Source organism: Cetorhinus maximus, chromosome 13, assembly GCF_964194155.1.
Source record: "Cetorhinus maximus chromosome 13, sCetMax3.hap1.1, whole genome shotgun sequence".
In the NCBI taxonomy this organism is placed as follows: Eukaryota; Metazoa; Chordata; class Chondrichthyes; order Lamniformes; family Cetorhinidae; genus Cetorhinus; species Cetorhinus maximus.
The window spans coordinates 85839203-85851636 of NC_135891.1; the positions used below are offsets into that span (position 1 = coordinate 85839203).

The following is a 12434-nucleotide window of genomic DNA, read 5'->3' on the forward strand; positions in this document are numbered from 1 at the left end:
AGGGTTTTCAGCCTGATTTTATACTTTGGCTGCATGGCAACTGCTGTCGTGCTTAATTCTTCTGAGCCACTTGATTGGCAGTCTCTGATTGGTTTCTGGATTGTGTGGTATGTTTCAAGAATTGTCACCTCATTTCTGCAGCAAATTTAAACTAGCCTTAAAACATATTCTTAATATGCAATCATTTTTTTCATTCTTTCACGGGACGTGGGTGTCACTGGCTAGACAAGCATTTTTATTGCCCATCCCTAGTGGCCCTTAAGAAGGTGGTGGTGAGCTGGCTTCTTGAACCGCTGCAGTCCCTGTGGTGTAGGTACACCGACAGTGCCGTTAGGAAGGGAGTTACAGGATTTTGACACAGTAGCGGTGAAGGAACGCTGATATAGTTCCAAGTCAGGATGATGTGTGGCTTTGAAGGAAACTTACAGATGGTTGTGTTGCCATGATCTACTGCCCTTGTCCTTCTAGGTGGTAGAGGTCACGAATTTGGAAGGTACTGTCGAAGGAGCTTTGGTGAGTTCCTACAGTGCATCTTGTAGATGGTACACATTGCCACCACTGTGCGTCGGTGGTGGAGGGAGTGAGGTTTTGTGGATGTGATGCCAATCAAGTGGGGGCTGCTTTGTCCTGGATGCTGTCAAGTTTCTTCAGCATTGTTAGAGCTGCACTCATCCAGGCAAGTGGAAAGTATTCCATCACACTCCTGACTTGGGCCTTGTAGCTGAGCAGGCTTTGGGGAGTCAGGAAGTAAGTTACTCTCCACAGAGTTCCCAGCCTCTGAACTGCTTTTGTAGCCATAATGTTTATATGGCTGGTCCACCAGAATGCTGATAGTGGGGTTTTAGTGATTGCAATGTCATTGAATGTCAAGAGGAGAAGATTGTATCCTCTCTTGTTGCAGATGGTCATTGCCCGGCACTTGTGTGGCAAAAATATTACTTGCCACAAATCAGCCCAAGCCTGAATGTTGACTGGGTTTTGCTGTATATGGGCACCAGATGCTTCAGTATCTGAGGGGTCACGAGTGGTGCTGAAATAGTGCGCAATCATCAATATACATCCCCATTATTGACCTTATGATGGAGGGTAGGCCATTCATGAAGCAGCTGAAAATGGTTGGGCCTAGGACTCTACCCCGAGGAACTCCTGCAGTGGTGTCCTGCGACTGAGATAAATGACCTCCAACAACCACAGCCATCTTCCTTTGTGCTTGGTATGACTCTAACCAGTGGAGATCTTCCATTGACTCCAGTTTTGCTAGGGCTCCTTGATGTGACACTTGGTCAAATGCTGCCTTGATGTCAAGGGCAGTCACTCTCACCTCACCTCTTGAGCTCAGCTCTTTTGTCCATGTGTTGGACCAAGGCTGTAATGAGGTCAGGATCTGAGTGACCCTGGCGGAACTATGACTTCATCATTGCTGGCTCAAAAGCCTGGAGATTACCCTGAAAATCATCATGGGAGGACTACCCCTCAAAAAGACCCATCACTAGCCTCTCATCACAACTAAGGATTGGCAATAGCATGACCTTACCAACACTGTTCTCATCCTGTTAATTACTTTATAAGGGTAAGCTGGAGCAAAGTGACTTGTATGGTTCTAAACGTTGTTGCAGAATTATAAAATGTTCCAGCCCAAAAATAAGCCATTTAGCCCATCGAGATAGTTTTCTTCACTTGAACCTTCTAGTATCCTTCCACTCACATGATCACACACTGCACTCTTTACAAATCTCTTATTCAAGCAGCTATTGCATTCCCTAACTAGGAAGAGAAAATGACAGTCAAATTATTTGAAATTTCCTTTTATTGATTAGAAGAAACACCATTCAAACAATCCAAGACCACAGCAACAAAATTCAGTTCACATTGCAACATTTTCAAAAATGCAGTTGAAGACAAGGTGAGGTTGTTCCATGTTGCATCTAGAATTGATAGAGTCTTTAATACAGATTTAATCAAGAAACTGGAAGCTCAGTTACAATATCAAATAGTTGCTAAATACATTACGACATCTAAAATAACTTCTTCCACATTCTTGTTGAAGTCGAAATTCTTCAGATTAGAGGGTATGAAGCACAATAGGTAATTCCACACATGTCCTTGCCCATCACTAAGCGCATGTAGCCACTCTCACCCCATGATGTTCCCCAGCTAGAAAAGCAAGACTATTTGTTAATATCTAAAACCAACCTCATTACATACAAAATGAATAGAGTAAGGATCCTTGCAAGCTTGCTTCTGTAATATTTGCAACTTTTTCATTTGCCTTGAATGCATTTGGTTTTAGCTTATGTTATCAACATGAAATCAGGTTCACTTTACATAGAATTTGCTTCTCAAGTTATACAACCATCTAGAAAAACTAATAGGATAATTAGGTGAAATACCAAATGGAAGAGCCAACATTTTTATATAATCTTACAGATCAGATTAGTTTTGAGACAATGAGGGATTATTGAGTGCAGCCAGTTTGCAGCCATAATGGAAGGATAGTTGTCATTTAAATTGCATAGCAGAGGACATAGCTAAACCAACAATACAGTGAGCTTTCACATCCTGGGAAGTGGGCTGGGGAGTACACTCAAGGTGGAAACAGTGATTAGCAGCTGGTCAGGACTATCCTCAGTACATAGAGCAGAGGGAAGAATCAAAGATCGGTTTTTGCCTCTCATCTTTTCCTGCTCTAATGGTAAGTGCCAGTTAGTTGAGAGACTGCTATGTAGGCAGAGAGCTTACGCGGCAATGGGGCAAGGTTAATTAGTCTCATTATATTTATCGCACAAGGTGCAATGCGAAATAAATGAATCACATTGTAAAGATTGTATTGTGTTCATTAATATCTTTTATTGCATTGGTTCGTAATTGGCCTTGCCTTCGTGATCCTGTTAGGAGGGCCAAACTCAAGCCTCTGTTCCTTAATCCTTCCTCATCATCAGATAATTGATTTCCAGGCCTTCTTGGCCAGCATCCCTCTATATAATCTCTAAGATCCAAAAGATTTCCATTATGTCTGATGTTCTTAATTTGTAGATATTACTTACCTGTTTTTAATGATCCAATAGCCTTTTGGATGTTCATCCACATAGCCTATCAGGAGCACTGAATGATCAATTTTCTTACTGTTGCAGTCAACATCGTCAAAGATACCTGTAAAATGGAAGATAGTACTATACATGAAAGTAACTCCAAACTCGTATCTGAAATAACATTATAAAAGATTGGAAAGGTCAGACAACAAGATTTTGTATTCGTATGCCATCTTTCACCAAGCAACTTGTCCCAAGGTCACCCAAACAGGAAGCAGTTAGGGAAGGTGACTGGCCTGGTGAAAGAGAGAATTTCAAAAGAGAGAAGTAGCAAAGTGAAGATGCTGAGAATATCCCTGAAGATGGAGTGTTACCCCATTGGTCCTCTTGCATGGATGTCTTGTACAGGGAGATTATGTGATAGAATCTGAACCATGGTGAATGAATAAAAGTTTAGAGTTTTCTTTACCTGATGTGTAATATCTGAAGGAATGATGTGATGAACGAATAAGTACTGAAATTGGTCCAACATTTGCCACTAATGCAGCTAATTTTTTCTCAGTATAGTTCTTAATCCTTCTGAATCCTTTAACTTTGGTGACACTCTTAGAGCTACTAAATAAGCACTTATTGTTCCTCTGTAATTAAAAATATAAGAGTCTGTTTAGCAAATTGGCTGATAATAATTTCCATAAACTTCAACATTGTATCACAGGCAAAACCCCACTCAAATACCACAGCCCAGCCTTGTTCTTCTCCCCTATCTCTTATTCCTTCAACACATCAACGTCAAGTACCTCACCCTCTTCAAAGCCTTACTCATTCCAAACTCGCCATAGTCTCTCAGCCTAAAATTCCTAAACAAATCATCCATCACTTGGATCCTGTGCATTCCCCTGTCCCTCTCACTCACCGATCAGTGTCAGGCCCATCTGGACCCAGCCCTTCCACTCTGAATCTCTCCCTCACACTCTCTCTCTCTAAGCCCCTTTGTCTTTCTGCATCTTCACAGGCGGGATGAGGTTTCATGTTGGGTTTTAAAAATTTTAACAAAGTTCTGTTGGAAATTATGAACATGTCCCAACCCATGTGACATTGTCACATGAGGGGACATGTAAGGGAAATTTTATTTTTCTATTTTGAGCTTTTTTACATGTAGAGCCTGCACTTAGCCACAGGGAGATGAGTGCGCTCTTTCCTTCGCATGCGTGAAAGAGCGCACTCTCGGTTTTGGGCATTTCACCCCACCCACACATGGTGCGCAAAGGCCCGCCCACACAAAATGGCACCACGCCGGGGGCACCGGATGGCACCGTATGCGCCCGCCCACCAACGGGGGGAAAATTCAACCCAAATTGTGTTGCCTGCCATAACTTGGAGGCCACTCATATTCAAGGATTCCAACTTGATGAATGCCTTTTTTTCACAAGTTTAACTCTTCCTACTTAATGTTTCACAGCCATTTGATTCATCAAGGAGTGAGCGTCATTGGAAGGTGCTATAATTGAGAAATGATTACTGGGGAGAGACAAGTTCTGTTAGGAAGGACAATGGACTAATTACTCCACCAATTCACTTTAAGAATGAAGGACACCCTTGCTGCTGATATTCAAAATGTCACTTGCTTGCCACTTTGCATGAGGATACTCGGATCTAGGCAACTTCTGTAAACACATTTCGTAAAAGCTAAATGAAACTGTACCTTAAACCAGAATATCTTTCAGAACAGCCTTTATGACAGCCCTGTTTAACTGTGGGAAATGAAGACAGTCAGTGTACAGTGTGCAGCAAGTGTACCTTTGCTTGGTAGGGGTATGACTGATCAGATTGAATGCCATGGTCTCGCACGTATTCCAAGGCGCGGTATGGCAAGCCTCCGTTGCACCCATAATTCTTATATCCATCAGAACAGTCAATGATGTTTTGTACACTCAGGTCCATGAGTTGGTTTGTTTTCTTGGCCAACTGACCTTCCACAGCTCCGACTGCAGTAAACGCATAGCAGGATAAACAGTAGCCCTGAAGAGAAAACAGATAAGTTGGCAAATGCTAAAATTTTAAAACCTTTTCTTCATGATCTTCACTATTTTGATTGAAAACTAATAAAGAGTTCAGATGGTTGACTATATCTTTGCCTTGCTTGCTGATATACACTCCAGGGGGAGGGAATGGACATGCAATCTGTTCTGCAAAATATTCTGCTCCAGACTATTGCCCTTAGCTGAATATCAATTCACTTTGGGGTGTCCAAACCTCAACTCATGGTCCATATCCTGCCCAAGTGGCAGAACACAACAGTCCAACCCCTCTCACCAAAATTTGAGGACAGCAGCATAGCTTGAGAAGCAAGAACCAGGTGAATTACAGATTGCAAGTGAGGATGAGAAAGCACAAGTGGCCAAGGAGTATAGATGATTACAAGGCTTTCATCTATGCCACCTCTGTACTTTCTCAAGCCCAATAATATGGTGAAATCGGGCAAGTCACATCATGCTTAAGGGACTCCACGGCTTCAATTTCAATTGTCCTCCCAACCCAAAGTCCCAATTCTTGCTGGATCGAAGATTTCATTCCCATGGTAACCTTGCCCTCTGGAGAAATTGCCACAAGTAAGGAACCCTGCAGAGCAGAGTGTTACAGGGTTGGATTTACAGCGCCTTCCTCTCCCCCCGCAACCGCACACCCCCCCCTTCAAACATGGCATATTTTCAGTTGCGAGGGCACATAAAATATAATGGGTGGCTAGCCTACGGCCTATACCCAACCCATTCCCCATAAGACAGGCACCCACTAGGCCACCTGCCCTTAGGCCTATTGAGGTTTTTAACTGCCCAATTAAGTGGTAATTAAGGCCTCTACACACCTATATCACCATAATACCCTGAGCATTGGAAGGCAGGCAAGAGTGAGGAGGCTTTTTTTTAACCAATGTTGTTGAAAGGAGGGTTAGGATGGGTGGGTGTCCATCTTCAAGGGGTTCCATGTATGTATCAGAGCAACACCCCCCCCCCCCCCACCTTGGCATCCAAAACCCGCCCCTCAACGCCCCCATGCTCCCACCCTAGTGCATCCAATCCCTTCCCCACAAAGAAACCCCGGACTCATCTTATCCGCAGTCCATGACACTTCCAGTCCCAGCAGCACCCACTTCTCTCGCTTGGCACTGCTGGGACTGCAAGAGCTGCCAGCCGATCTAATTGGCTCTTCAGGTTGGGACTTCTTCCACTGAGGGACGGACATTCCATTCTCTGCTTCGTAAGGCCACCCACAGCCTATTATCACAGGCCTTATTTAACGAATGTTGGTTTCCAGCCAATATTTCTTCCAGGATGCAAGCAATACGCTCCCCCACATCCCACCCCTGGCAAAATTGAATGCACAGAATCTTGTGGTTGCACATACTTCACATAAGAACACATTGACTCCTTATCATTGTTTTTTTGAACCATGTGATTTCATAACATGAAAGTATTAAAAGTCCTCTTGTAAATCAGCTTTGATTATTTTATTTTCTCATACAGACCTTTGAAAATATGCCAAGCACGTGAAGTGTTAGAGCAGAACATTGGCACTGGGAATTTCTGAAGACCATTAATGTGTATGTATCTTTATTAACATCCAGGGGGAGAATTTCGCGACGTCAACACACGTCATTCTGATGCTCTATTTAAAAACTAATTAAAGTAATTAATTGAGCTGCCCGTCCAGCCTTAAGATTGGCGGGAAGGTGAAGAGCCCAGGCAGCCTTCGCATTTATCATGAAACCTCATCCACGGGTGGGATGAAGTTTCATGAAGGGTTTAAATATTAAATGAAGTTTTTACTAAAGTTCATTGACATGTCCCAGCTCATGTGACACTGTCACATGAGGGGACATGTCTTAAAATTTTATTTTTCTTTCTTAAAATTTTGAAAAATCAAACTAATCTCCCTGAGGCAGCTCTGTGCCTCGGGGAGATTTCTGCACTCTTTGGCGCTCATGCGCAAAAGAACACAGGCCCCAGCTCAGCCTACTCCCCCCGCACGCAAAGGGAGCACTCAGCACTTCCTGGTGTGCGTCATGCTGGGCAGGCCTTAATTGGCCCGCCCACTCAAAATGGCAGCACCCAGGCAATCGGCAGCGCGCTCGCCCGCGCCTGCTCCCACACAACCAGACCCACGCCCTGCGCCCCCCCACAATGGGGATAAAATTCTCCTCATGAAAAAATGTTTCTCTGTTACCTATCTGAATCAAACACTTCGACCCCAATTGCCTGCTGCAGTTCATAGTATCGCTACCTACTGGCTCTTAGAGGAACAGCATCCATGAATTGTTCCCCCTGCTATTTGCCACAGTTCCAATTTCTCAAAACACAAGGTGGTTAAAAATGATAAAAGCTTGAAAATAAAAATCCCTGGAGTCAAAATATTAAACAAGAATACAGCCCTAGCAAACTCAATCTTAGCAACTGACCTGCATTGAACAGAAATGGTGTGAAGTAGTAGGTACCTGGTTCTTTACTTTACTAACATAGCCCATTCGACGCCAGTCCACCTCTTTGGGAAAATGAGCAACGTCCTCCATTTCTTCCAGTTCCTCCAAACTCTGGTGACTTCTTCCAGTTCCGCCAAAATCTGACAACACATCATCTGTATAATTTGCCATTTCGGAAATCCTTGCATCAGTGAACAAATGATCAAACTCCATTGGCGTCTGGAAGAAATAGTTGCAGAATGCTTACTATGAGACTTGTGTTGTTATAATGATATTAAAGCGCCAATCACTCATAAGGGATTTGGTAAACAAGCTGTGGCTTCCTTTATTTAGACAAGGCACATGGGAACATTTATACAGAGGTAGAAAGCTTGAAGACACCAGCAGCAGAGCTGGCTGCTGTGTGTTCTGTTGAAAAGCAAAAGTGAAATTGATTGCAGCATGACAACGCTAGAGGGAAGTGGGTCATGCTTGAATCCCTTAAAGGCATATTACAACAAGACTATTTCTATAAAAAATGCAAAGCCAAAATCAATTTGTTTGCACAGTTGTAGCTCCACACTGTCCCATTATGTTTACCATTTGCAGCCATGATTGATGATAACAGAGTTGGAACTTTCTATCCTAGGTGCATCTAAAATGGAAGCTCTGTAGAGTCAATGGGGCACAATGGCAGATAGCTCTTGACTATCAAGATTCCGGGAAATTTGAAGGAAGTGGAAGTGATTTATTTTGATTTTAAACAAGGTTTGTGATAGCGGGCCGCACAGAAAACTAGCCCACAAGTCAAGGAGGCATCAAATATGAGCCAAGCAATGAGGTGGGTTAGTAATTGGCTAAAGTGAAAAGTGGTTGAAAATGGAGCTGTTTTGATGTGTATAATTCTGGGTGCAGTCTTGCAGCAAGAATAACAAAGCATTCAAAACAGTGCAGAAAAGGGAAAACAAGCTGACAGGTAGGTTCAGACATTGAAGTGAGAAGAAGTGGTTAAAGAAGTGGCCCTGGATTCTTTATTCTGGTGGAGAGAAGCCTCAGGGTGATATTATTCAATATTTAAAATACTAAAGAAAAAGATAAATTCAATCCAAAAAAAAATTTGGGATTGTCACAGGTCGCAGAACCAAAAGACTGGGCTCAAACTAGGAGAAAAGATGGAGAGACAGTTTAGATTTAACTATTTTACACGGTGTTGGGTGGTGGGGGTTGTGGGGGCGGTGGTGGGGTGGAGTGTGACGGAAATGTGTGCAGTAGATTGCCCACCAAGTCAGTGGAGGCAAATAATGCAGAAAAGTTTAAGAGAGATTTAGGTAGATGATTGTGGGTGTGGGTGATTGAGAGAAATTAGGTTTGCAAAGCAGCCAGATGGTCTACAAAGACTTTACTGATTTTTTCCAGACTTCCAAGTTCCTTCTTTAATATTTGTTCTCAGGATGTGACCATTTGCGGCAAGGCCACATTCATTAACCAGGTCAGCCCCCTTATTGAACCATTGCAGGGTGTAGTGATGTTGAGCGATTCATTGTTCATGGAAATGTTTTGTTCACATGAAGTTAGTTATATAGTTGAAGATGACAACTGGACCAATGGACATAGAAATAATTCCAACTGTTATATTCTTTTCCAGCAAGGCAGGTTGGCTTAACTGGGATAAAGTTACTCTCCATCATGCCCAGTATCAAACCAGCAAATCTGACATTATTTGCATGACTCACCAAGTCTCCAAAGCCATTCATGGCCATTTGATACATAGAATTTCCTTGGCGATACTGAGCATTGTGAGCTTCAATCTTCTCCAGGTTGTCCAGCCAAATTTCCCTCCTGGCCTGATCTTCCTCCTACACAAAGAGATTGGGTCATTATAGTTCAATACCAATAGAATCCAATGCCCAATGTTATTGCTTGCCTTCAAGTAGAAAGAAGATACTGAAGTTGGAGACAGCAGGTTCCTTCCATGGGTGAAGGCAGTTGAATGCTCAAGTAGTTGGTGGCACCACCTGATGTTAGCTACAGTGGTAGAACAAGGTAGAGTGACAGAAGTGCATGCATTGTCAAGATCATCAAAATTAAATTTGGAGGCGAGAAGACCCAAAGATACAATCTCTAGGTCAGAGCTAGCATTAGAACTGTCAGGAGCAAAGAAAGGAATGGATAAACCAAAGAAGTTTCAGGAGATCGTTTGGAAATAATTAGGTAAAACACATGGGGTAAAAGACAATAGTCATGGCTCATTTCAATAAGGTATGAATAACCTTGGGATTTAAACTGTGAGCAAAGAAGCCAGGGGAAAAATACAACTTCTCAAATCTGAAGCAAGGCTTTACATGACACCAAATTTCTTTCTCACAAAATACATGACATATGGAATAGACACTTGGCTAAATCAATTCATGATGCCAGGCAAGATTTAGTTGAACAGGCACCATAAATGTACCTCTAGTGGTGTGGGAACCTACCATTCACATCATAATTAATGGAGCTCCCTCTGATCCTGACAATTTCAGCAGTATAAGTGAGGGAGGTCACAGAATCCCCATTCCTGCCCCTCTCCAGGCTCACGTTTGCAAATATACAGACCCATTTTCCTCAAGCTGCAGGGTCCAGTCCAAATTTAGGTTCCTGACAACTGTGAAAGCATCCTAATTTGTCATGTCATGTTTGGCTGCTTCCAACAACAACAACTTGTATTCACATACAAGTATATACAGAAGAGTTAAAGCAAAATTTGACAGTGAGTAACATTAGGTGATGTTAAGGCCGATGGTCAAAAGCTGGGACAAAAAGGTAGGTTTTAATGAGCATCTTAAAGGTGAAAAGAGAGGTAGAGAGACAGAGAGGTTTAGGCAGGGAATTTGAGAGCTTGGGACCTAGGCATGGCCATCAAGGGTGGATCAATTAAAATTGGGGATGTGCAACAATCCAGAATTTGATGCAGCAGATATCTCGGAGGGTTGTGGGGCTGGAGGAGATTACAGAGATAGGGAGGGACCAGGCTATCGAGGGATTTGAAATCAAAGGTGAGAATTTTAAAATTGAGACATTGCTTAACCAGGTACCAAAGTAGATCAGCGAGCACAGGGGTTATGGGTGAACGGAACTTGGTGCAAGTTAGGATACAGGCAGTAGCGATTTGGATAACCTCTGGTTTACACAGGATATAACGTGGCCGGCCAGGAGTGTATTTGAATAGTGAAGTCCTGAGCTAACAAAGGTACGAATGAGGGTTTCAGCAGAAGATGAAGTGAGAGAGTGGCAGAGTCAGTCGATGTAAAGGAGGTGGAAATAGGCTGTCTTAGTAATGGCAGAGATATGTGGTCAGAAGATTAGTTAGGGGTTAAATATTTCAACAAGGATACAAACAGTCTGATTCAGCCTCAGAGAGCTGCTAGTGGGGTGGGTGGGGATGAGTTGGTAGCTAGAGAACAGAGCTTTTAGCTGTGGAACTGAAGATGATGGCTTTGGTCTTTGCAATATTTGATTGAGGGGAATTGAGAAAAAATCCATTATTTGTGTTTTACAAATTTGACACAAAGAAATGGTCAATAACTGGCATTGTATTGATTGGCCTTTAATATCTAAATCACCATGGAAGGACATTGTGTTTTTTGATTATGGCTCTTACTGAACAACATTAACAGGTGCGGGGTGGGGGGTGACTTCCACATTTCAAATTGACCTTCTCAAAACAATGTAGTAGTCCCTCAGTGCTCTATTAGAGAATTAGCTTAGGTTTCTTACCAGACTAGGGTAGCTCTTCCCATACTCCTGCTTCCAGCTTTCCCATTCCTCGTCAATGATTGGGTTTGTCGAGGCCATGGAGATAACAGTCAGGATGTACGTTACAACCAGGAAAAATACCATGGTGAAATGTTGAACACGTCAAACCTGTAACAAAGTTGGTTTTCTTTGTGAGAAGCTCTGGGCAATAAAATCAGAAGAACGGGGAGAGGTAATGCAAGAGTATAATCTCACAATCCTACCCTTGTTATTTCGATGCCCTGTAAATAAACCAATATTCTTTGTATGATCTCATCATTTTTGGCGGAATGAGAACAGAGTGGGACAAAGGTGTAGGATTTAGTCTTCAATTGTTTCAAACAACAACTGTAGAAAGAATATGTATCACCAATTCATTCAGATGAGGAGAGAATCAGTTTGTGAAATATACAATGTCTCTGCTCATTATGCACATGAAAATGGTCAATTCCCACATGCCCAACAATTTTTACTTACCTTGAAAACACAGTTGCAGAGATTGTAAAGATCATTGACTGGTGTGGGACCTGAAGATAAATTTGGGGAGAGACCGAGCTGCCTTTAGCCTCAGATTTGATTTAACTCAATGTTCCCAGTCAGTAATACATTGATGGCAGGAATCTGTGATTCCCACTGAATTTGTCCGGATAATGTCTCGCCATTTAGAAAATACTGTTGATTGTGTGACATTCCACTACCTGCTTTTCTATGGAAGTGCTAATCTATTTACAGTATATTAATTCCTCTGCTCAAACAGATTTCAATCTAATTTCTTTTCCTACATAACATTTAATTACAATAGTGTGGTCCAGACAATTCTACCAATGAAACTGATGTTCTTTGCTGTGTTACACTGTTAAGTCATGCAGTGTATTTTTCAGTGTATTACTTATACATTAGCATCAGGCCATTCAATCACACTACATAGAATAGAGACTATATCTTACTCACCTCACAAGGACACCTCGGTTATTTAAATGACACAAACCATTTGGGACCAGATTGTGTTGTACTGGAGTTTGAACTGGGGTTTATATACCCTTAGAATATGCAAAATAAACTAATTGCCTCCTAAATTCCACCAATTAGTTCACGGGGCCTGAAGCATTATCTTGGATCGTTTTTTATCTAAAATTATCTGCCACCTGTAAGTTCCAACCATCAGTCACATAAATTAC

General features: G+C 42.3%; 1 protein-coding gene and 1 long non-coding RNA gene across 2 annotated transcripts; both read right to left on the minus strand.

Moving 5' to 3' along the window:
* Positions 1-1831: 1831 nt before the first annotated feature.
* Positions 1832-3624, minus strand: LOC144689218 (uncharacterized). The gene is made up of 3 exons (XR_013578598.1): positions 3499-3624; positions 3045-3150; positions 1832-2154 (listed from the first exon to the last, which is right to left on the minus strand). It is a non-coding gene; the product is annotated as an uncharacterized LOC144689218 (long non-coding RNA).
* A 1175-nt stretch (positions 3625-4799) lies between these two features.
* LOC144688306 (testin-2-like) lies at positions 4800-11367 on the minus strand. The gene is made up of 4 exons (XM_078554737.1): positions 11239-11367; positions 9216-9338; positions 7519-7722; positions 4800-5048 (listed from the first exon to the last, which is right to left on the minus strand). Exons 1-4 carry the CDS (start codon positions 11359-11361, stop codon positions 4800-4802), a joined length of 699 nt encoding a protein of 232 aa, XP_078410863.1. The 5' UTR covers positions 11362-11367.
* Between the last annotated feature and the right edge of the window lie 1067 nt (positions 11368-12434).